We start from the raw sequence: 23,877 nt of genomic DNA on the forward strand, positions 1-23,877 counted from the left end.
GGTTCCCTCTCGTCCTGCCATCCCTCTCCTCTCTGGTGGGGAGAGTGGCCAAGTGGCTGGTTGTAGTTGGGCCTCATTTGTTGCCTGATCGTTTCCCTGTTAGAAGAGCTGATGAGCAGTCAGATGGCCGAAAGGCAAATACGAGAGGAAGGAAAATGGGGCACGGATCTTGATTAATCGCTTGTTTGACAAGATGTATATTCTAGAATCTTCTTTTGGAGGAGAAGCTACTGTGCATAAGTAATTGTTTTTAAGAGCTTTGAAACACTCTGGTGGGAAGAACTGATAACTTCTCGAGGTATGACGTTTTAAGCATTCTTAAACATGTGACCTCTAAATTTGGGCAAAATAGACTACTGTTCATTAGAGGACAGGAATCAGTTTTAATGAATTAGAATGTCTGCACATGAATTTATAGGTGTTTTTAGGCATATGGTGTTTCTTTCAGAGCGAAATAAGTGGTTAAATCAGAAATAATTCTCTTGTAATTAGGAATCAGGATTTGCTAACCCACCTTCTCCAGCAGAAAAGGAATCTGCTTTCTCCAGCGTCTTGGGTAACTTCCCTCTCCTCACTTCGAACGGCTACCAAGAATAGGAGCCTCGTCATCTGCGCCGGGAAGTCGCCCAGCGCTCTAAAGTAGGTCCTTCCCAGCTGCCCATCGGGGCAGGTTGGAAGCGTCTGCTTTCCAGAGTCTGGAGCTTCCTCCCTACGGGGGAGCTCTTGCTGGAGAAGCCGGAGTTCGTGGGCCCCTCCCGCTGCTGGCTGAACCGCAGTGTCACTTCTAGCAGTCCTTTCCTTTTTTTAGATTGGTAGGTCTGTGCTGTAGAAATCGGAGAATCCTGGGGCATCAGATCCCCTCACAGGCTCAGGGCTTTGGTATATTTCTCCAAAGGCCAATTAATTTTGCTTTTAAAAGATTCCCCAAACCTAACTAGTTTCAGAAAGGTAGAATGTTGAGAGAGAGAGAGAGAGCACTTGAATAACTGTGCGTGTTATCACCATAAGGCGAAATCCTGGTGCACCTACCGGTTGAATCCTTTTTTTCTCCCGGAAGCCCAAGCAAGCACTTGTGAGATCCCTTTAACCTTATGGATTTTGTTTCAGTTCAACCCGTGTAGACCTGTTACTGGAATTTTATAGGAAGCATTTTAGATTTAAGTTGCTGCTTTTACGTGTTTTGCATGCTTGCCGTATGGAAGGATAATTTATTGCATAGAATAGATGGACACTGCACATGTGAAGTGTCCTCACCTCATATCATATTGCAGCAGTTTAATTAGGGAATTGACACAGGAGCCTGGATAAGAATGTTATTAGCCTGTTTGTTTTCTTTTATCTTTTCTCCTTTAAGTAGTAGTCTCAAAGACAAACTAGAGCATGAAATGTATTTGTGTTTAGAAACTTCGTAGAGCATGCATATCATTTATTGTCCAGATTCTGGGTGAGCTTTCTAAAGATCACAGGGCCAGGCCCAGCATTGTTGTAGTTAATAGAAACCTGCTCTGTGAGGTCTGTGGGCTGGCAGATGAGCAGCATTGCCATGACAGTGAAGTAGGCCTTATCGGAAGGAGAATTCATAAGAGGCTGCCCTGGGACCCTAACCACTGTCCTTCTCTGTGTCCCGACAATGTTATCTGCCCTCTCAGTACGGAGTATCAAATGTCTGTCATGAGTACAGAAATTAATTTAATGTCACCTGAAGACATGCAATTAATCTTTTAGAGGTTTTCATAATACCTTTACAGAAAGAGTTGCCAGTTTGGCGGATTTGGATTTTGGGGTCTAGAAGAAGATAAGGAAAATTAATTTTTCATCAGGGTTAATACAAGCTAGCAGGGCCACAAAGGCTGAGAAAAATGGTTGGGGAATTTGTCAAGTGTTGTCACTCTAGAATAATGCTGCTTAACGTCTGATAGGTGTAATCAAGAGTTGAGATTTCTATAGAGAGGGATTAATCAATTTGCTCACTAGTGAATGCGAGCCAGCGATACCACTTCTTCATGATGTTTAAGAATGAAAATAAGATTTGATCTGTCAAATTGCAGGCTACCTTGACAATATTAATGGGCATTTTATCTATACGTTTAAACAATTTGTTATAAATAAATTTGTCATGCTAATGTTGGTGGCTACAAACCTCATTTTTTGTAACGATTAAGCTGATAAAAAGTGTTCCCTAAGCTTACTTAATTCAGGAAGTGCCTTTTATATTTAAGAAAAACTGCTCTCAAAAGACATTTTTATAGTATTCATTAAAAGATATTTATTTGTGGAAAAAAACCAAGAAAATATTTCCAGGTTGGTCTAAGACAGGCCAAACTTCTTTTCTCTTCATCTGTTTTGGAGGAAGTAAAAGGTATTTAAAATCATGTCTAAACACACTGCTGTGTAAGGAATTTAAAAGGGAACTGTGCCACCCTAGAGAAATGCACTTTCAAAGTGGATTTCCTTTCTTTGAATGGAACGTAATCTGCCATCCACAGATGACTAGTTATTTCCTTACATTAAGATGATAATGTAACTTAATAAGTTTTTAATGAAACTTTCAGGTTTCTGAAAGTCCTAATTTGAATCAACAGTATTTTTAAATTTACATAACTAGTAATTTTGGGATCTCCTTCAGTGCTATTAACTATATGCACAAGTTGTAGAAGACTTCTAAATAAATAGGTGGGTTCAGTTTGGCTTGGTTCTCTTTCACCTTTTTTCTGTGTCTGTGAGAATGTGAGAGTAGGTGTAAAAAATATGTTTCTGGCCACAGCCTAGAAGTTAGGTTGAATGTTACCTGGTGTTAACCGGAATAACTCTGGGATTTAAAATTTATCCTAAGAATTAGCTTTTCGTTGTGCTAATTTGAAAGAAAATAATTGTTCTCTCAACTGAAAAAAAAAACTGCTTTTCCTGCAAAATGAAATAACTTATTACTTATATTTAAGCCTTGAATCTTCAGCATGGTTTCCAGAAAAACGTCAGAGCAGAGCATTATAGTAAACCTTCATTTCCTTAAAATGATTTAATTGAATGATGGTTAGTCCCTTTGTTTCCAACCCTGCTAAAAATAGTTATGTTAGTATAAGCTCCTTGCCTACGAGGTTGTGTGGAGTCCGTGCTTTGGAGCCACTGAGACAGGAAGTCCTAAAAGCACTTGCTGTGTGACCAAGGATCTCGGGTTTTTCATTTGGAAAGTGAGAATAATAATATTTACCTGGAGGGAGGATTGAAGGAAAACAGTCCCTGTACAGACCCTAGTGTACGACTTGTCAAATTGAAGACATTCAGCAAACAGCTCCATCCATCTTCCCGTGAGTGGAGCATGTTGGATGATGCCATTCAGCATGGTGATGGAGAGCCTAGGGTGCCTTGGAGATTTCTGTTACAAAGTTTATTACATCATTTGTAGCTGTAGGAGGTGTAAAACATTGTGCTGAATATAAGTAGCTCCAGACCTTACCCAGATCTTCCCGTCACTTGTCAGTAAGCTGATGATAGCTGTTTTTCCCAAAAGTTGGGCCTTTGTTATAATCCCTGCTTGAAACATCCCTCTTTCTTGTTCATCGCTGACTCACCAAGTGCTTGTCGTCTGCCTGCTCGGGGCTCGGTCCTCTTCTCTGTCCTGAGGATGCCGTGGTGACCAGTGCTCCCCGCGGGGCTCCCATTCTCGTGAGCATGACAGGACTGTGAGTGGTGATTAATGCTGTGAAGAAAAATAAAGCAGTTACGTGGCCTGGGAAACCTTAGGATTAGAGATGCTGGGGGCCCCCTCGAGTGAGCAGGTCAGGGTGGTGGCTGCTGAGGCTCCCCGGGCAGGGAGGAGTAGGGGTGCTCACCGTGCTCGTGAGTTTGTGAGATGCAGACGGAGCGAGGAGACCGCCTGGCGGTGAGGTCCAGACCCGCAGGCACTCTGATCACAGACGTCATTTACTGTCTTCTCAGGCCATCTCTTGGAAAGTCCTAAATGGAGAGGCTCTTTGTGATACCTGTACCTTTATTTCTGAACTGCAGATGGGAATCAAGTTTACTTTAAAACGTAAACTTGTTTTGAAAGGAAAATAAAAGTTTAGAACTTTGTTCTTCAAGGTGTTCCTCTGACCTAATATTGTCAGACATAAATTATCACCAGTCTCTTAACTCAAAATAGCAGTAAAGAGAATTTTTGTTTGGGGTGTTTATTGACTAAATGTTTCTGTTCTTAATTCCCCGTTTAAAAATCATCAGATCACCACAGCGTTACATATTTATCACCCAAGTACATACACACGGTGTATTGTATACCTTAAAAATAGGCAAATATCCTACTTTTGGTGCAGACTCTTCTTTTTAAATAAAAGTTTTCTATCTAGATCATCTACTTTTTTTTTTTTTTTGGCCGCTCCTCACGGCTTGTGAGATATTAGTTCCCCAACTGGAGATTGAACCCAGGCCCCCTGGCCGTGGAAGCACAGAATCCTAACCATTGGTGGTGAGGGAATTCCCTTTTTTTTTTTCCTCTCTCTTTTTCTTTCTTTTTCTTTTTTTGTTTTTTTTTTAAGATCATCTACGTTTTTAGCTCTGGATTGCTAAAGAAAATATCTGCAACGATACTCACCATGTTGTCCATCGTATATATGGACATCATTCCTTTTAGACCACATGTACCAGCTGATTACCGATTTGTACAGCATGACAGTATGTTTTCTGATGCACCCAGTATCAGTGCTGAACTGAAGGCTGGCCTTTTTAGTATCACAGTGGCATTTAGTAAATACATATGTACTAATTGACAGTGGCCCCTAGTGGGACCTAGTATCCTGATACTGTAATCTTTTTTTTAATAGCACATTCAGAACTACGTAGTTTTTAGAAGCCTGATCTACCGTTGATTGTTTTATTCAGTAAATATCTCAGTGCCATCTATATGCATAGGAAATTTTGGCTTGGTGAACAAAAGCAGACTCACCAAAGTCTAAGCCACTGGTTTCTCTAGACCCTTACAAAATGGCATATGCTCTAGGTGTCCATAGACTTTGCCCTCCTCTGATGAGCTTCCAGGGAGTCCGTAAAATGGAAGACTTTCCCCAGAGAGCTAACCATACATAATAGCCAGTTCATTTATCCACATTCGTGAAAAAGGTAGACGGTGGAGGATCAGTCAGTAGACTGTTAGGTAGCTGATCTGTGTGGAGAATTTAGTGACCCAGTGCCACCTGCATCTATGGCACAGCCTCTGGTGGGCCCTGGGGGCTAGTGTGAAGTGTCAGCCCATGTAAAAAGATGTTTTTAAGAACAGTGAGACTTAACACTTGAATAGTGAATTTATGAATCTTATACTAACATAATTTCAATATGATTTTAGGTAAATTAATAAGTGATGGATTACTGGCTTTTAAAGATAGGAACATGGGGCTTCCCTGGTGGCGCAGTGGTTGAGAGTCCGCCTGCCGATGCAGGGGACACAGGTTCGTGCCCCGGTCTGGGAGGACCCCACATGCCGTGGAGCGGCTGGGCCCATGAGCCGTGGCCACTGAGCCTGTGCGTCCGGAGCCTGTGCTCCACAGCGGGAGAGGCCACAGCAGTGAGAGGCCCACGTACTGCAAAAAAAAAAAAAAAAAAAAAATAGGAATATGTGGTGTATATCCTTAAAATTTTCAACTTTTTAGTATAGAAAGTTTCAAGCATATACAAAACTAGAGAGTGTTCACATAGCTTTTCAAGATAAGAACTTTGAAAAATTGTGTGCTGAGAAGAGGCCATTCCTGCCTGGCTGGGGTACCTGCTCACACCTTTTGGATAAAAGATGTAATGGAGAAGTGTCAAGAAGCACAAGAAGCAGTCTCACTTTGTGTGGATCCTGGTCCTGCAGCGTGGCCTGCCTTTCCATGGTGCTTCCATTTTCATTTGGGGAACAGTCTTCCTTCAGGTTGGAATAGCTCCCAGCAGGATCACGTTTCAGGCACTTACAGCCGACATTATAACGTCACAGAGTCACAGACCATTGTGGGGGGACCCACCTGGTTCAGCCGTCCTCAGCCCTGGCTGGACAGCATCACTGGAAGAGCCTTTAAAATAGGCTCATGTCTGGGTTCCAGCGCCAGAGGGTCTAATTGGATGGTTCTGGGTCAAAGTCCAGGAACACTAACACCCGAGAGCTCCCCAGGTGACTAATGTGCAGGTCGAATACCCCTGACTAGTCTCACGCTAAGCATGATGTGAGCTGTCGGTTTTTGGTAGATTTCCTTTATCAGGTTGATTTGTCCCTTCTGTTCCTAGTTCATTGAAAATTCTTATTATGAGTGCTTTTCCTGTATCAGTGCAGGTGGTCATGTGGTCTTTTCCTCTACTGATGTGGTCTGATAGCTGATTTTTGAGTGTTAAACCAACCTTGCATTCCTGGGATAAATCTTACTTGGTTATGGTGTATGCTTCTTTTTCTGTGTTGCTGAATTTAGTTTGCTAGTGTTTTGGTGAGAATTTTTTTCATGTATTTGTATGAGGGATATTCTTTTGTGGCTTTTGTTTCTTTTGATGTCTTTGTCTGACTTTTGTGAAAGGGTAATACAAGTCTGAGAGGATGAGCGGGAAAGTTGTCCCTCCGCTTTTGTTTTCTGAACCAGATTGTGTAAGATTGGGAGTCTGTCTTTCTTAAATAGTTGATAGAATTCACCAGAGGATCCATTTGGGCCTGGGGTTTTCATTTCTTAGCCTGGTCTCCTAGGGAGTCAGCCCTGTCGCTGCCTAGCTCAGTGGTCAGCCAGCGTTGAGGAATCGAGGGTGCTCGGCGCCTCGCCCTTCCCTTGGCCGGCGAGCTGTGTGTGCGTTGCCCCCTCGGACCCCTCCTCAGCTCTTCTTCCTGCTGTCCCCCCGCGGTTCCCTGTCAGCCATGTGGGGAGGACTTGTCTGGGCCTCCAGTAACTCTTTCATTTCTAGAATTTCCTCATTCAGTTTCTCAGATTCCTGGCTGGTCTGCTTTTGTTCCAAATAGGACTGAGGCTGGAGGCCAGCCTACGTGTGGGTACTTGTGATTCACAGGAGGAGGGAGCCCAAGTGTTCAGGGTTGTATCTGCAGGGAGGAAGGCACTGGGGCATGCCCAGGATTTACACCAGTGCCAGGGGGACAGCGGGGCAAGTCAGGATGATGACCCACTTTCATTAGGTTTGAACGGGAGTTAAAAGTTTAAAACCACTGCCTATACAAACTGTCAGATTTTAACAAGAATGCTCATGAAAATGGAAAAGGCATGTCGAGTATGAAGTATTTTTAAAGTCAAGCACTATTTCACTGAACTCAACAGCACTTACTTTAGTAATTATAGACCTCTTGAGTGGATACAGTAATTAAAGATCTTAGTTTTAAATTTGAAAAATACGATTAAAACCCAAACACCCGTCAAATAAGAAATTTCCTTAGTGGCCCTAGTGAAATGGCAGGCTTGATGGTTTTGCTTCTCAGTTGAACGCTGATCGAGGTGGAGCCCGATGCTGGGGAGGGGTGCCTGCCCGTGCGGAGACTGACCAGCGCGCTGCCTTGGTTTCAGCAGGGAGGAGAGAGCGATGGCTGTTTTCACCTGGAGGGCCAGCCTCCGCGGCTCGCTCCGCCCCCAGCAGCAAGACAGCAGCCTGCCCGCAAGGTGACGCTGGCCAAGGGGGTGCCTCAGCAGCCCCAGCACCCTCCGGCGGGGGCCCACGTGCACTCAGCCGGCCCTCCAGGCATCAAGAGCATCCAAGGAATTCACCCGGCCAAGAAGGTACTGCCCGTTACCGCCCCCGCCCCAGGGGCCTGGCGCCGGAGCCCCGTGAACCCACTGATGGTAGTGCCTGGCGCAGCAGGAGCGCTGACTGTGGATGAACGAACCGTAGTTTCCTTCGCCCTGGCCTCGAAATGTTCACAAAAGCGCTTTCCTCTTGGGACTGTTTTAGTGGTACGATGCGGGGAAATCACCCTAAACCCAGGCTGCGGGTATTTCGGGCAGCTCTGAGCTGTGCTCTGGGGACAGCCCTGCACAGAGCCCAGCCCAGCGCTCCTTCCTCCCCTGCCAGCTGCTCCTCCAGACTCTTGTTCCTCGTCACCGCAGTTCGCAGATGGGAAGCCTTTGGGGGTGAAGTTCCTTGCCCGAAAAAGTGCCTCTCCCCCCGGCTCTTCCCTCCTCCCTCCCTCGCTCTGGGGGTCGAGGGGGTGTTTTCCTTCTCCGAACTCAGTGTGGGCATCCAGTACCCCTTGTGAATTTAACCTTCTCGAGGAGAGGAGCGTCTCCCTTGTCCCATCATGTCCTGGTGGGGACCCACCCCAGCTTCTGGTGAGGGTGTCTTTGTAGCTTTCCCAAGGCCCCCCTCTCTGCCTGACAGCAAGGTCCCCTCTTGGCGCAGAAGCCAGATGCCCCTTGCCTGATGACCTTAGGGTGGAAGAGGGGCAGCAATGCCTGCTCTGAGTTCCTTCTAGAAGGCTCTGAACTCTGCCAGTTCATCCTCTCTGCTTGCCTTGCAGTTGATATTAAGGACTAGTGTTAGCCTGAAGACCATTCTAGCTCTTTGAAGTAATTCAGTTACTCCGGATTTATTTTCTCATAAATACCTTATGATACAGGGACAAACAGAGTTGTGACATTTTTGCTTCAGGTGGCACAGGCACAGACACATTAAGTCGTATCTTCAGATATACTCTTTAAAAATTGCTCCAGTCTAAATTTTCTTCGGTCAGGTGTTGTCCCTGGGTATGCGATGAGAAAGACTGTAGAACACCCCCCCTCCCCAGTACAGCTGTTGTACACATAGATAAAGCACTCGTGTTTCTTCAACTTCAGCCTCAGGTTACTCTCCTATAAAAGTGAGGACAGTAATCTTTCTTGTCTTATTTGGGCTCTTGTGAGGGTTTTATAAGAAGATATACGGTGCCTGGAATGTAAGCCAGCACTTGGTAGAGGATGTTGTTATTAGTTACAGAACACAACAATAGTTATTTACTGCTGGTTTCCAGGCAGTGAAACTTGCACTTTTTGATGGTGTTTTCCCGTGTGACTTCTCTTGAAATACCCTTTTGCACTCCAAGAACTCACTTCACAGGAGTAGTTGTGTCACCTTCTGTGGAATGTTCAGAAGTGTTGCGTTTTTTTCTCAGTTTCCCTTTGTGTGGTACCCATTCATGTACGAAGGTTCCATTCCGATTTCTGTCTGCCTTCCTCTCTGCCCTTTTCTGAGACGGGACGGGAGGTCATTTTTGGCTCTTTCTACGCCGACTCTCGGGCAGAGTTGGGCAGGATGTCTGGAAAACCCAGTGAGCCTAGTCACATCCGTGTCTGCGTTTCACTGTTCTCCTGATCTGGGGGGTGCTGGTGCTTTATCTAATTTCCGGGTTAGAAAAGACCGGAAAGCTCAGCTGTTCCTTCTTGTTTCAAAGATCGCAGAACAGTGGTTTTGAGCCCTGGACGGCTTTTAAAAATGCTAAGGTCTGGGCCCCACCTTAGGCCAGTGATGTTGTAATTTTGGTGGGGGACAGGGACACTCAGTCGTTGTAGTTTGGGTTTTTGGTTTTGTTTTGAAAGCCCTGCAGAGGAGTGTAACGTGCAGTGGTGCAGCCGGTGGGAGACTCCTGCTGCAGAATCTGCCCTCCGGGGTACGTAGGGTTGTGGCTCGCAGTGACAGGGAGGCAGCTGTGGGGAGCACCATGCACAGTCCCCTGGTCCCCGCTGGGTTTGCCTGGGATACAGTGGGAGAAATTAGGGCTCTAGGGCCGATAAGGACTGGACCCAGCTCTCTGTGTTACTCGTGGCAAGTTTCTGAACCCCTGTGATCCTGCTGCTTCGTCTACAGAAGGATGGTAGCACAGAAAGTGCCTACCTAGTACCATGCTCGGCACCAAGATAGGTGCAGACTTCGCTACTTCCTTTTCCTTCCTTTTCCTTCACTTCAGTTTGCTGGGTACTGTGGTCTTATTTAGACATTAAACCCTTTTCTGATAGTGGATAAAAACTACAGAAGGTCCTGTCACTCACGGTATATTTTAATGGATTCTGATTTGTTCACTTTTGTATCTTAGTAGCTGTGAAAAAAACCCCAAGCTTCAACCTTGAATCGTTCCTTTTGTTGTTGCCAGGTCCTCATGCACGGGCGCGGCCGGGGAATGGCAGGAGCGATGGGCCGGGGCCGCCTGATGCCCAACAAGCAGAATCTCCGGGTGGTGGAGTGCAAGCCTCAGCCCTGCGTTGTGTCTGTTGAAGGGCTTTCTTCATCCACTACTGACGCCCAGCTGAAGAGCCTGCTGATGTCAGTAGGACCCATTCAGGTGGGTCACCTGGGGCCCCTTCTGTCTGTGCCCTTTGTCCTTCCCAAGACTCGGTTATTTCTTCATTTAAAATCCCGTTGTGTTGGTTACTTCATGTTAAAACAGTACTCTTGAGAAGAAAGACAAATATTTTATCTACTGTGCACACTTGATGCCAGAACTTTTGCCTTAGGCTTAGATTATTTGGAAATTATCAGGTGCTCAGAAACGTTCTGAAATATTTATTCTAGCTGAACAAATTATCCTTTGAAATCCTCAAATTATCCTAAAGTTCTTATATGGACCCAAACACACAATCTTTTTGCTCTATCACACACTTGTTTTGTGTGTAACAGTTTTAAAATTTTAAAGTATTTAGCCTTTTGACCTTAATTTTCAGAAATAGCCTCACATGTTAACACCTGTGGAACTTGCTTTAGACTTTACAAATGTGAAATAATGTGGACTATATTTTGGTCTCTTAATTTTAAAACTGGCTAATTCTAAATGCGTGAAGATCTCTGCTGAGCTGGCTGCAGATAGGTCTCCAGTTGTGTTGTAAACAAACATTGCCACTGAAATCCCTGATCGCTCCAGCCTCTAGAGCCCTGGAGGTAAACCAGCGCAGTGGGTAGACCTGGTTTTCCTTGAGCAGTGTGTCTCTAGTCCCCAACTCTGGCCTTTCCTACCAGCTCCCCGCCTCCCCCCCTGCCCGCCACCGAGTCACAGCCGTGAGCAGCACACCCCTCCGTCCTGCGCCAGGATCCGTGTCTGAAGCTGGAGCACTTCCGAAGGATGTTTGATGCAAATCGTAGGACGTGGAGTGTGAATGTTAGATTTCTGAGTAAAAAGTGCACAGAAAGGGGACTTCCCTGGCGGTCCAGTGGTTACACTGCAGGGGGCACAGGTTTGATCCCTGGTCAGGGAGAACTAAGGTCCTGAAAGTGGCATGGCCAAAAAAAAAAAAGAACACAAGAAACACAGAGTGCTTTCTCTTAAGGTCTCTTGCTTCATGGGTTAATGGGGAAACAGAGTTGACACAAGTAATTAATTTTTAGTGTATTTTAAGCCTTCATCTACCATTGAGTGTTGACAAGAATGAGGCGTAGGTGGAAGCCCTTCCGAGATGATGTCGTTGTTGAGGTTTAACTACTTCTGCCTTCATCCTTGGATTCTCAGAGAGGTGGTTAAGCTTAGTTTTCATGTGTATGTAATAGCGAAACATTAACCGGAGGCTGTGGCTTCTGTTTTTAGGAGGGTCAGTTTCCCAGCTGTGTGGTCAGGAGCGGCATGTCAGTCATCAAGAGGTATTAAGCTCATGGCCACGGAGAGTTGTCCTTGGACAGTCCGTCATAACACGGATTAATTTGCAGGAACAGAACTGGCATTAGAGAACTTACGATGTATTAAAATATGGTTATCCTGAGTGGATTCTCAGACAAATGGCGGTTGAAAACTTGGGGTCACAGTTCACAGTTCACCAGGGGGCCTGGAGTTAAAGACCCAGGGCCTAGTCCAGTCTGTTCTCTGAGGGCTCGTGTTCCTGGTGTCTGTGTTTGGGTGGGAAGTGGTAGCACTGTTGCTTTCCACACGTGACCTCGTTTTCTGGACTTTGCTTCCTCCTATGTAGTCTTGATAATTCTCTTGAGCATCCTTGCATGTGATTCAGTTTTCAAGAAGTGTGAATGGCAGTGCTGTTGCTGCTTACAGCACTGTGTGCGGTTGACTGCCCTGCAAAAGCTAGCTTGGAGCCACTGCTCAAACACCTAACCTTGGTTTTATCCATCTTAAAAACTGAATTCTGAGTTCTGCATTTTGGGGGCCATCTTTCCTCCCATTTGCCTTTTTTATTTATTTTTTCTCCCGTTCTGGAAAGAAGGATTAGAGGTCATTGTGCTAAGTAAAGTTTAACTGAGGGCACTTAAAGCCAGGCAAAAACAATGTCAAGTGTTTTAAGGGCTTCTCTTAACTAGAAAGGGAGAGGAAGATAGGAAAATGAGAGTGGTGTTTTCTGAGTTACATCAGGTACCCTGAAAGTGCCACCGTAAAAAATCCCAGAGGGTGATGGATGAATCTAGCACTTACTCAGTAGGGCACGTTTGTCCATCCCAGGGAGCAAAAAGCAGAGCTCTCATTTCTTGCCAGTCTTACTTAGTTCCGTAGAATGATTTTGAGGGAGAGTTCATAGATTTTTAAACACTGCATTCACAAAGTGCTGAGTTTCTCAATTTAAAAACAAACAGGGCTTCCCTGGTGGCGCAGTGGTTGAGGGTCCGCCTGCCGATGCAGGGGACGCGGGTTCGTGCCCCGGTCCAGGAAGATCCCACGTGCCGCCGAGCGGCTGGGCCCCTGAGCCATGGCCGCTGGGCCTGCGCGTCCGGAGCCTGTGCCCCGCAACGGGAGAGGCCACAACAGTGAGAGGCCCGCGTACCGCAAAACAAACAAACTGACCTGTCAATAGCAAGCTTCTGCCAGCATTAGATAGCTAAAGAATGATATTGCTAGGTATAAATTATTTAAAGGCGTTTATAACAAGACTTCATTGTGGTTTAACTATAAGTACACTTCAGAGGGATGGTTAGGGGACCCAGGCCCCCTGACCCGCTGCGCTGGCTGAAGAAGAAACGTGTGTCAAGCCTCTGGTGGGCTGGGCTGTGGTGCCACCTGGCGTTCACTTAGTGTAACAGCAAGAGGTGGTGTCTGGACTAGGAAGGCCGGTTCCTTTGGGCCTTTAATTATGGGAATGGCAGTAACAGCACGTCAGCTCTGCTGCTTTTCTGTGGCGGCGTCACTCCCCGGTTAGTGTGCTGTCCCCTTAACCTGTTCTCATAAGCCTCTCTAAAGAGTCCTTTTTAAAGACATTTATCTGTAGTCTCCCTGACAGAATAAGGAAAAATGATAGGATTTTGTAGAAGTGTTCTGACCAGTGGTAGAAATGACACAGGAAGCATCGCAGCGTGTTTGAGAGTTTCAGGTGAGAGGGTGCAGTGAGAATAAGCCCACCTGGTACTCTCTAGCAGTGACAGGGAAAGAATCAGAAAGGAGGTTCTGCCCGGACACTGGGGGGTCTTGCTCTTAGGGAAGGGAGGGGCCGGCTGGGTGCGTGTGGGGCTCCGGGAGGCGGACTTGTGCGGGGGCATGGGGGCTCCACAGACAGGTGAGCCTCGCGCAGGTGCCCCTCTGGTGACCGGCGCACGTTCCCAGGGAGCGGCCTCCTGCCGCGTTCCGGAAGACTGAAGCCGAGCTAACTCTTAGGGTCAGGAGGTGAGGTAGTTATAACTTCTGAACCCCTTTGCTTAGTTATCCTTACTTCCCTGTTTGTGGGATTTTACCTACAACTGTTAAGAAAAATGTGTTATCCTATAGAGAAACGAAATGCCATGGTGTGAAAATAAAAGTATTTTCCTTGTTGTGATCATCACTAAAATAAAAAGGCGGCACTGGCCACGAGCAACGGCAGGGATAACAGCGGAGGCTTAGATCAGGCCAGCACGTGCCTGGCACCGCGCTGTTCACTTTTCCCCGGCGTCTTTCCTGATTTCTCCAACAACCCTGGAAGGTAGTCGCTAAACCGAGAGCCCGAGTGACCGGAGTGGCCATGGCAGCTCATTCTCGAAGCTGCCGGGCCCTCCGGGACGCGGCAGTGCAGCAGCAAGTGTCGGGCTTTGAGAGAGGGCTTCGGTTTCGGTCCCGAGTCTGCCGTTTATTGGTGTGCAGCTTCCCAACCAAGTACTTCACCTACGTGAGTCTCATGAACCACACAAGCTTGCAAACGCTGTCTCCTACCCCTTTCACCATTCCGTGGTGTCACCCGCAAGGGGGAATGGAAGAAACACGGAGGCCTCCACATACCATTGAGGGAAAGCGTGTGCTCTTGAAAGGCGGCCTGTTGTCCCAGAGCAGAGTCTTCTGGGGGGTTCGCTTCAGGCTGCTGAGGAGAGGCCGTCCGGGATCCACCACATTTGCCAAGCTCCCAACGCGGTAGTGCCAGGGAACCAGACACTTGGAAAGCCCTCATTCTGGCGGGTGTCTTGGGCCGCCCAGTGAGGGGGAGCCCTTTTGAGCAGTCGTGTAATGTGGGGTCACATTGGAGCATCTCGTTTCTGGGATGAGACCGTCTTACCTTCTTTGCGTCTGGTTCTGACTGACTAGGGATGGCTGGTGGGTGATGTGGAGAAAGCTGGGATCTCAGTGAAAGCAGTTCAGTCATTTTGAAGTTCAGGACGTTTGGGAAGGAAAACACCAGGCATAGTCAAATGTAGACTTTCCAAAAACCGACGTCACGAGGTTTAAAGAAAATATAGCCATGGCCGCATGATCTGAAACCGTAATGGGAAAAACTGTTAATTGGAGGCTCCCACACAGAGTTCTGAAAACACTGTTGTAAATAATCCCAAAAGAAAAAAGAGGATTCCAGGCAGACCATGTGATAAGACATGGGCTGTTGCAGGGCACGTTTGTACAAGATGAAGGTGAGTGTGGAAGAAGAGGGCCTCAGAATGTCTTTAAACTGTATCAGAGCAGAAAGAACAGCACTTACGCCATGGACACAAGAAACCCAAACACAGGACTCGAGGAAAAAACAGAATCGGCATCAAAAAAGACCGCACACGCTGCGATGATTAGTTAAATATGAACAGGCACGGGAGGAGTCGTTGATTTCCGTGAGAAGCAGCCTGAGGCGCTGCCCCGTCACCAGCGAGAGGGTCGAGTGGGCTGTGCACAGAAAGGGTCCGGAATGAAGGGGCCGTGCGCCATGCTGCCCGAGGACTGGCTTGAGGAGCCCGACTGCGAGGCCAGAGAAGAAAAGGTTTAATGGGCATAGGCCAGCTGCCACCAACACGTGCAGGTGCCATCGCGTGAGAAAGGAGGACCTAGTGCGTGTTCCTTGATGGCTCCCAAGCTTTCCCTGGAGGCTGGGCCCACCCCAGGGTATCTTATCAGGTTTGGGGTGGAGCCCGAGAGAGTAGATTTCTAATGATTGATCAGTGGGGCTCTTGTTTGAGCAATTTCACTTGTTTAAAACAACTAATATCAATATCATTTTTGGCTTTAGGTTGATTCCTGAAGGTTCTGGGAACTGTTGGCCAGAGTGGGAGAATAGTTTAATTGATTTTCAGGACTGCAGAATCATTTCAGAATCCCCTTAACATTCATATGGGGATATACGTATACGTATAGCTGATTCACTTTGTTATACAGCAGAAACTAACACAACAATGTAAAGCAATTATACTCCAATAAAGATGTTAAAAAAAAAGAATCCCCTTAATATTGTAATTTATTAGTATACATGGACATGAACACAAGCTCTTTCTAGAAAGAAGAAGAACTTTTCCTAATCAGGGAAAAAACGGCCAAGGTTCTGAACAGCATGGACATTTTTCTGGACTTAAGTTGTAGGTTGTCACAGCTTTTCTACTGTTAATGTAGTGCCTTGTGGCAGTTCAGTCAAATGGCCCTGAATGGGATGGCCGAATATAAACAAAGGAAGTGGCCAACTAAAGGAGTATTTTAACTGGTATTTTGCTACTTACAGTAGCACAGTTATTCTCAAATTTTCTGCAGATGTCTTGTCTCTGAAAAATGACAAGTATATCAGGGTAGGCGTGGGCAAGTTAGCCTGTCTCTCCGAGGGCCAGTACTGTATTTGTGGGGAGATGGGGTGGGGTCAGAGTGAGTGTGTAGACTGGAGACAAAGTTTAACTCTTCGTTCATTCTGGGTGAATTGAAGTGTTTAATTATTTGGAAGTGGTCTACTGATTAGCAGAAGCACATATTTTCAAAGTAGAAGCTGGTGATCATAATAAGTTTTTAGCTTATTAGTGGACAGTGTCTTTTCCTCGCTTTCCAGTAAAGTGATCGCTAATACTTGTCGTTTTGGTGGGTCAGAAATGGTTGAATATTGACAGTTTTAGCAATTCAATGTTATATCTGAAAATAGGTTTTGTTTTTCGGAAAAGGGTGCAAAAATGTCAATAAAGGGGAACAGACAAAACAAATTTTAAGACAGTGTTCTTATTACTTTTGTTGACTATTGAGAACCAACTCCTTCCTGTGATTTAAAAATTTCATTGAGGGACCTCCCTGGTGGTCCAGTGGTTAAGAATCCGTCTTGAAATGCAGGGGACGCAGGTTCCATCCGTGGTCGGGGAACTAAGATCCCACATGCCACAGGGCAACTAAGCCTGCGTGCCACAACTAGAGAGGAGCCCGTGTGCCTCAACGAAAGATCCTACATGCTGCAACTAAGACCTGACGCAGCCAACAAATAAGTAAATAAATATTTTTTAAAAATTCATCGAAAGTTTATGCTCTCTTGATTGATACCTTCTCAATCAAATTGAGCTTTAAACCACTTAGGTACAGATAAGCTGTCTTCTTACCTCTTACCTTATAAATTGGTAAATGGTAAAGAGGAAGCTTCATGCCTTCGTTCCACATTGTGAAATCACCTAGAGGAAATGACATGACATGCTTTTTCTCAAAAGAAGAGCATAGTATTTTCAAAATCCAGATTCCATCTGTGAATTGTAGAGTGTGCATAATTATTTGTGATACGATAACAAGTTAGTTTTTTCTTGTCAGTTCCTAATTGAGCGATTTTTGTAGTTTTGGACAAAATAAGTTTAGGTAAGTTCTTCTAAGTCTTGTGGTAAGAACTGCCACAGTGATGGCAGCAGTTAGCATGAAGCTGTGCCTACACATCAGCGCCCTCCAGCACTGCAGCCATGTGGCTGGAAGAGGAAAAGGGTGCCTGAGGTGCCCGAGATCGAATCAGAAAGCAGGGCCTGGTGGGAGGTTCTGCTGCAGTGCTTGGGTTGGACTTGTGACTTGAAGCAGGCTCCTACCCACCTTCTTCTCTGGCCTCCTCTGGTGGTGACAGGACAGCACGGCATTTTCTCTTGCATTTTCTCTTCAGGAGCAGTTCCAGAAGAGCTTCAACAGCTGGAGATGATTCAAGAATAAGACACAGAGTGGGCGTGAGCCGGAAGCTGGGGCTGGCAGAGAAAACAGGTCTTTGTCAAGTAACAGAAGTGGAATTTGAGAGGCCAGAAAAGCCGCATGCTGACAGTGTGTCCAAGAGAAATTAATTGTTGGCATTAATTAAAGACCAAGTTGCTGAGCTTTACTTGTCCAGTTAACTTAATGATAAGTGAAATCATCAAGAAAAATCTTCTGTGTCTGTTTTTTATATCTGAAAGAAGAGGAAAACTCTGGTAACTACTAAACTGGTTTCAGAAAACCAGGCAGACAGAGCTTACTGCTGCCTAGTGGCTGCCTCTGTCACCTCCGGACTTGGTCCTTGCACTGGTCCAGGTCTGGTTGGTGATGTGCCCCAGACTATCTGACTGCTCCTCCGAGGGGAGCCTGTGTGCAAACCTTAGTGCCATGTAATGTGGAGACTTGAAACTGTTTATTTCTGTGTGAAGCACTGAAAAGCAACTTTTTAGAAAGAATATTTTTTTAGCGCTGTCCTGGTCATGTTTTACTCATGGGAGTTCTGTTTACTAAAATGGAGAGTGCTTATTTCATTTACAGTATACCTTTTTTTTTTTTTTTTTTTTTTTTTTTTGCGGTACGCGGGCCTCTCACTGCTGTGGTCTCTCCCGTTGCGGAGCACAGGCTCCAGACGCGCAGGCTCAGCGGCCATGGCTCACGGGCCCAGCCGCTCCGCGGCATGTGGGATCTTCCCGGACCGGGGCACGAACCCGCGTGCCCTGCATCGGCAGGCGGACTCTCAACCACTGCGCCACCAGGGAAGCCCTACAGTATACCTTTTTTGAACATATTTCAAGGAATTGATATTTTGGCTATGTGCTTTTGTTGTAGGTCTTTGAACAAATGCTTTAAAATGAAACAGCCACGTGTGTAAACACTTCTAAAGGGTTGTGTGTTACCATTAGTTATTTTTTCTGGCTGTTAAACGTCACTGGACAGAAGCCCAGACACAGCAGACGGTTCCCCGCCACTGAGTCCTGTGCTGCTTCCTCAGGCTGTGTCCCCGTGGTAGCAAGGCCCCCCTGCCACTTTGCTCATTGCCCCAGACCACATGGCAAGTCACCAAAATGCTTGAGAAGGATCAGACTCGAGAGTGGGGCCCGCTGAGAAATCCGAATTCTCCTCCGGCCCATCCCTCCCAAATCCTAGAATCCTACATCCCCAGGCCTCGGGGAAGCACAAAGCTGGCCCTTGTCCTCAGGGCAAGTGTGAGGGAGGACCAGTGTAAGTTCACTGTCCCTGCACCAGTCTCTTCACTTGATGGATCCATCTTCTTCATGAACTCAAACAGTAGCCTCAGGAATGGTTGTTTCAGATCCTAAAGATCTAATTTTTTTTTAAGGTTTTTTTGATGTGGACCATTTTTAAAGTCTTTATTGAATTTCTTACAGTATTGCTTCTATGTTTTGGTTTTTTTGGCCACAAGGCATGTGGGATCTTAGCTCGCCGACCAAGGATCAAACCCGCACCCACTGCATTGGAAGACGAAGGCTTAACCACTGGACCGCCAGGGATGTCCCCTAAAGGTTTAATTTAAGATGCCACTTCTCTCAGACCCTTTAAAGCACAGACCGTGACCAAATTGTGCTGATGGTTGCCACAGACACAGCCGCCCCTCACTGTGGCCCACCTACATATATGAAACCCTTAATTTACCCCAGTGGTAATTAGGAGGTAACTGCCCACCCTGACTGTGGGCTCCCGTTGCATTACAGCAGTTCCTCCTGTATGATGAGTATTGTGCTTTTAAAAAGCTGACTGAGGGCCCCGTGGAAAATCGCCTGACAGGAAGACGTGAAAGCAGAAAGTAACTCTCCAAGGACACCTGTCCTGGGCCTCCCCAAGAAGGCTTAGAGAGATTAGGTGGCTGACGGGGCAAATGGTGGAAGGTCTTATTTATATATATATATATATATATAGATTGATTGATTGGCTGCGTTGGGTCTTCGTTGCTGTGCGCGGGCTTTCTCTAGTTGCGGCGAGCAGGGGCTACTCTTCGTTGCGGTGCGTGGGCTTCTCACTGCAGTGGCTTCTCTTGTTGCGGAGCACGGGCTCTAGGCGCGCGGGCTTCAGTAGCTGTGGCTCGTGGGCTTAGTTGCTCCGCGGCGTGTGGGCTCTTCCCGGATCAGGGCTCGAATGTGTGTCCCCTGCATTGGCAGGTGGATTCTTAACCACTGCGCCACCAGGGAAGCCCCCATGATGGAAGGGAGGTCTTAACACCAAGCTGTGAGGATACGAATGAGTGCTGCTCAGGGCAGTGACTTACTGGAGCACTGTTGTTGGATAGATTATCTGGATAGATTACAAAACATTGCCGGGGAGGTAGAATTAGTTTGTTTTAGTGATTTAAGGGTCAGCCTGGACTCAAATTTTGCATTAAATATGATGTATAAAAATAAATAAATAAATAAATAAATAAATATTTTATATATATATATTACACCCTATACAACAGGATTCTAAAGTATTTCTGTTATCTTCCTTCAGAGTTTACAGATGCTTCCCCAGCAGCGGAAAGCCATAGCCAAGTTCAAGGAACCCGCTCATGCATTAGCGTTTCAGCAGAAGTTCCACAGGTAGCCTTGGATTCCCTGGTGACAGGTGGGAGATGGGAGGGGTCTGTTGCTACCGCCTGCTGTCTGTCTCTGCGGAGACGCACCAGGGGTGCAGAGAGAGGGCACACTGCCTCCTTTTGTGACGTGGGTGGTTACTCCTGGCTTTGTGTGGATCTTCTGTGTCAGTCTGCATGTTTTCTTCTACTTGATCAGGTGGCTGCTGATGTGCAGAGGTAGCTTAATGGTCATTGTTTCTTTAAATCCCCACAGGCATATGATAGATTTGTCCCACATAAATGTGGCCCTGATCGTTGAGTGATTTCTGGCAGGAGAGCCTGACCGTAACGCTGCACACGCGCTGTGGAATTTCTTCCCGGGAGCTGCTGCGCAGAGCCCCGCAAGCTTAGGTCTCTCCGTCCGCAGCCCTGCGTGGCTGTTGTCCGGAGCGCCCAGCGGCCCAGCACTGATTCCAGAAGAGCTGGCCTTACGGGACGCGGCAGACTCGACTCGGTGTTAGATCGCTTCACATTCTCTTGTCACCACAAAGAACTACAGGTTCCACTTTCTTTTGTGTTCAAAGTGCTTACAATGCATGTACACATCGTTCCTCGTGATCTCATGTATGATCGATTACAGCGACCTAGAGTGAGTAAAGAGCATTAACGTCACAAATTCTCAGTAATTTTCACAGCAAAGAATATTTGATAATGGTTGCACTTATCTTCAGTGCAGGCTAGATGAGCGTTTTCTCAACCAGCTTCACTTGTTTTACTGTCTCAGAAAGCCCTCAAAAGGCTCTTGTAAAAACGTAGGTTAAAATTCGGGTGATTATGATTGGCAGTTGCATATCCTGGAAAGCAGGGTATGAGGGTGGTTGGGAGTGGTGCCAAGTGTGTGGCCGATTCTGCTTCTTGTAAATACCAAAAGCGCCAACTGTATAGTCCTAGTTCCAAAGGGAACGCCCCTTTTTATACTCGTCCTGAAGGCGGCAGAAGTGCTGCTGGGTATCGTCACGCGCCCCCAGGCTGAGAGCAGGTGTCCGGACGCCCTCGCCTCCAGCCCTCGCTGGGCTCCCTCCTAGGCGAGCTGCGTAGCATACCTGCCAGGTGAGGAGGGTAGGACAGCCGGAAGCTTTCGCAGGCCTGTTTTTTCCTCTTTTTAAATGCAGCCCCAAGTGGCATATTCATGTCACCGGCTCTGTGACGCATATAGAACATTCTTGGGCAACCTGTGATTAAGACTTTCTTTTTTGAAGGCCTTTTGAGCAGGGGCTGCGCTGTCCTTCAGTGGACCCGAGAGCGAGGGGACGTTTGCGCTGGCTTGTCGTTCTCCGTGGCGTGTGGCGCAGTGTGTCTCTGGGATGCTGGGTAGGCTCCTTCAGGTGAGAGACACTTCCTCCCCTTAAAGTCATCAGTAGTAAAATTCATTCTGGGCAAACGTGGAAAAAAGTGCCTTATTGTATTTCTGCTCATGAAGGAGTTTCACTATTTTGGATGGATTCTAACGTGGACCTGAACTATTTGAGCAAATGATACCGGGGCATACTCAGACTTTTTAGCTATATTTTATACCTAAGATTTCCTGTGATATTTATTAATGGAATTAAGGGAAATAGAAGCCTGTTACCACCGGTTAATGCGTCTGGTTAGTCCAGCGAGGACCAGATGTGAGCAGGAAGCCCCCTGCAGCAAGGTGCCCCTCCCTCTCAGCCTTCTCTTGGGAGCTAAGACACAGGTCATGTGAACTTGTATCTTCTTATTTTCACAGTTGAAATTTTATATTACTTTTTCAAATTAAGTTACCAGAACCAGAGGAGGAGAGCATTTCAGACCCTGGGAGACTTTTTGTAGCATTGATTCCACTGTGGTACCGTGTGCTAGGAGTGAGCCTGGAATGTGAAGGTGGTTGTTGATGGCTGCTCTTCAGAAGATTTCGGTTCCAGGAAACTATAGGCACTCATAGAACACACTAGAACACCGCCCCCCCCCCCCCCCCGCCCCGAGCTGAGGTGCCTGGCCACCCGTGTTCCAGAAAGCCCCTTCCTAACCCTTGGGAGGTGGTGGTGTGTGCCAGCCTGGCCCTGGGTGCTCCAGTGGAGCATCCAGATGGCCAGTGGCCACTGCCCACGTCCTCACAAGTAGTAGATACAGGTGTGTTCACAGGTTAGGAGCGTAGCTTATGTGGCTCAGTCCACAGAGAGCTGCGTTGAAGTGGTGAGTTTGGATAGCATGCAGGCACCACATAGGAGAGATCCAGACCACTTCCCCGCCCTGGGCAGCAGGAAGGCTTACAGTTAATGGACTTATCATCGAGGACTTAATGACGCAATGAGCTGAGTTTACAAAATTTTACCGCTTTTTGAAATAGTCTGAGTATGTTGTGGCTTTGAAACTAAAAATCTGCATGTTGTCTCTGAAAAGTAGCCATTCAGGCATACTTTCTTCTAGTTAGTGGTAAGAAACGAATCCTATTTGGGCACCTTTGTTCAAGGCAGACCTCACGGCTACTTTAAGGTCTGTTTTTGTGTTGTCTGAGTCTGACGGGTGCCCCGGAACAGGTGTGTGTCTGTAACAGTCTACACACACAGAGAAGTAAGCTTTCTCTTGACAGAATGTTCTTGAAAGGCTTAGTCGAGCCGGGCCTTCCGGAAAGGACTGGTTTAGAAAGGCTTCCCTCGGTCGCCTCCTGATGCACACGGCCCCTGGGCACGGGCTCTGTTAGTGCCAGCCAGGCCTGGGAACAGAGGCTTGGTTTCCTTGAGGGAAACTGGAAAAGGAAAGAAAGAAGCAGAATTAGAAAGGAACGTTATTTCCATTTTCGGTGCACTTCTCGCAGTGAAATCAGACCACCGTGATGAGCTGAACCCTCTTGGAAGATCTGCTGCAACCATTATCTTTGTTCTTTCTTTATCATGCATTTAAAGGGTATGCAGGAGCAGTTAACATACCATGTAAATATGGACCTCTTAAAACTAAATGTTATTGGAAATGCTTTCAGTTCAACAGCATCTTAGCTATTTGTTAGTTCTTTTGTGTTGTCTTATCAAAGTTTAATGGATACAGTTCCGTAATTGTTGATGTGTTTGTGTGTATATTCGATTTTTATAAAGATGGTAGTAAGTCAATACATTTATCCTGACCTGTGTATTATTTGTTCACAAATTCAAGAAGCCAGTAAATATCAGTATATCTCATAAGGTAAAGACAGTAGGTGACTGTGTGGACCTGAGGTGCTTTTTCTTTTTGCATTATATCTTGTTTTGATCTTATGCTGTAATAGAAGTTCACTTAGCTACTTACCTGAGCATAACCTTGCACTACCGTTGGTCTGGCCACATGGGTTAAATTCTTATACTGATATCCTTCTTAAGGAGAAATATCGTCTCTTTTTTCCAAAAGAAACATTGTGGGTTCCCCCCTTTCTGGACAGGCAGCATGCTAAGTAGGTGTCTGTGCCCTCTCCCCACCGGGGAGGGCGGGGGAGGGGGTGGGGGAGGGGAGGGGAGGGGGGGCGTCATCATAACTATTTCTAATTGGGGATCTTCCTTCTCATGATTTGTAAAGGTCCTGGATAAACAATTGTTTATGCTTGGTTCTGTAGCGTTTCTGAATTGTGACAGCTTAGATCCTGCACAAAGGGGTCTTTTTTTTTAAAGGGCATTTGGCTTAAGTATGCAAACACACTTTGTTGCTGGAAGGAGGCTGGGAGAGGTGTCCAGGGTGAGGGAAGAAGGAGCCTAGACGTGGGGCAAGGAGAGTTGTAGCACGGAGGGGTGGTGACGAGGGTCCATCAGAGGCTTTATTCTAACACGCTGGCTCTGCACAGGAGTCAGCCGGTCTGCGGGGGAGGCCTGCGGGCGGGTGGCGGGCACGGTGGGCTCGGTAGATGTCCGCTGGCGGCCCGGGCTGGAGGAGGGGCGTCCGCACCAGGCCCAGCCCCTTGGGCTCGGTGGACCGCCGGGCTCTTGGACAGGAGGAGGCCTGGCTGGCTTGCGTGGAGGGTAGATGAGAACTGAGGCCGTGTTGTTTTGAGAACCTGTCACTTTCTTTTTTTTGTTTTTGTTTTGTTTTGTTTTGTTTTGTGTGT

At 46.7% G+C, this 23,877-nt stretch overlaps 1 protein-coding gene across 6 annotated transcripts in view; it reads left to right on the top strand.

Moving 5' to 3' along the window:
- The window catches only part of RBM33 (RNA binding motif protein 33), a 117,309-nt gene extending 94,062 nt beyond the window's left edge, over window positions 1-23,247 (top strand). For 3 of the 6 annotated variants that reach the window (XM_060107955.1, XM_060107958.1, XM_060107959.1), the window contains 4 exons: window positions 7,515-7,724; window positions 10,067-10,255; window positions 19,724-19,812; window positions 20,062-23,247. In XM_060107955.1, coding sequence (XP_059963938.1) covers window positions 7,515-7,724; window positions 10,067-10,255; window positions 19,724-19,812; window positions 20,062-20,110 — 537 coding nt within the window. In that variant the 3' untranslated portion in view covers window positions 20,111-23,247. The remainder of the gene's footprint in view (window positions 1-7,514; window positions 7,725-10,066; window positions 10,256-19,723; window positions 19,813-20,061) is intronic. The other 3 variants (XM_060107956.1, XM_060107961.1, XM_060107960.1) reach the window with 2 other exon arrangements.
- The last annotated feature ends 630 nt before the right edge of the window (window positions 23,248-23,877 follow it).

The sequence above is a fragment of the Mesoplodon densirostris genome, chromosome 9 (assembly GCF_025265405.1).
Source record: "Mesoplodon densirostris isolate mMesDen1 chromosome 9, mMesDen1 primary haplotype, whole genome shotgun sequence".
NCBI lineage: Eukaryota > Metazoa > Chordata > Mammalia > Artiodactyla > Ziphiidae > Mesoplodon > Mesoplodon densirostris.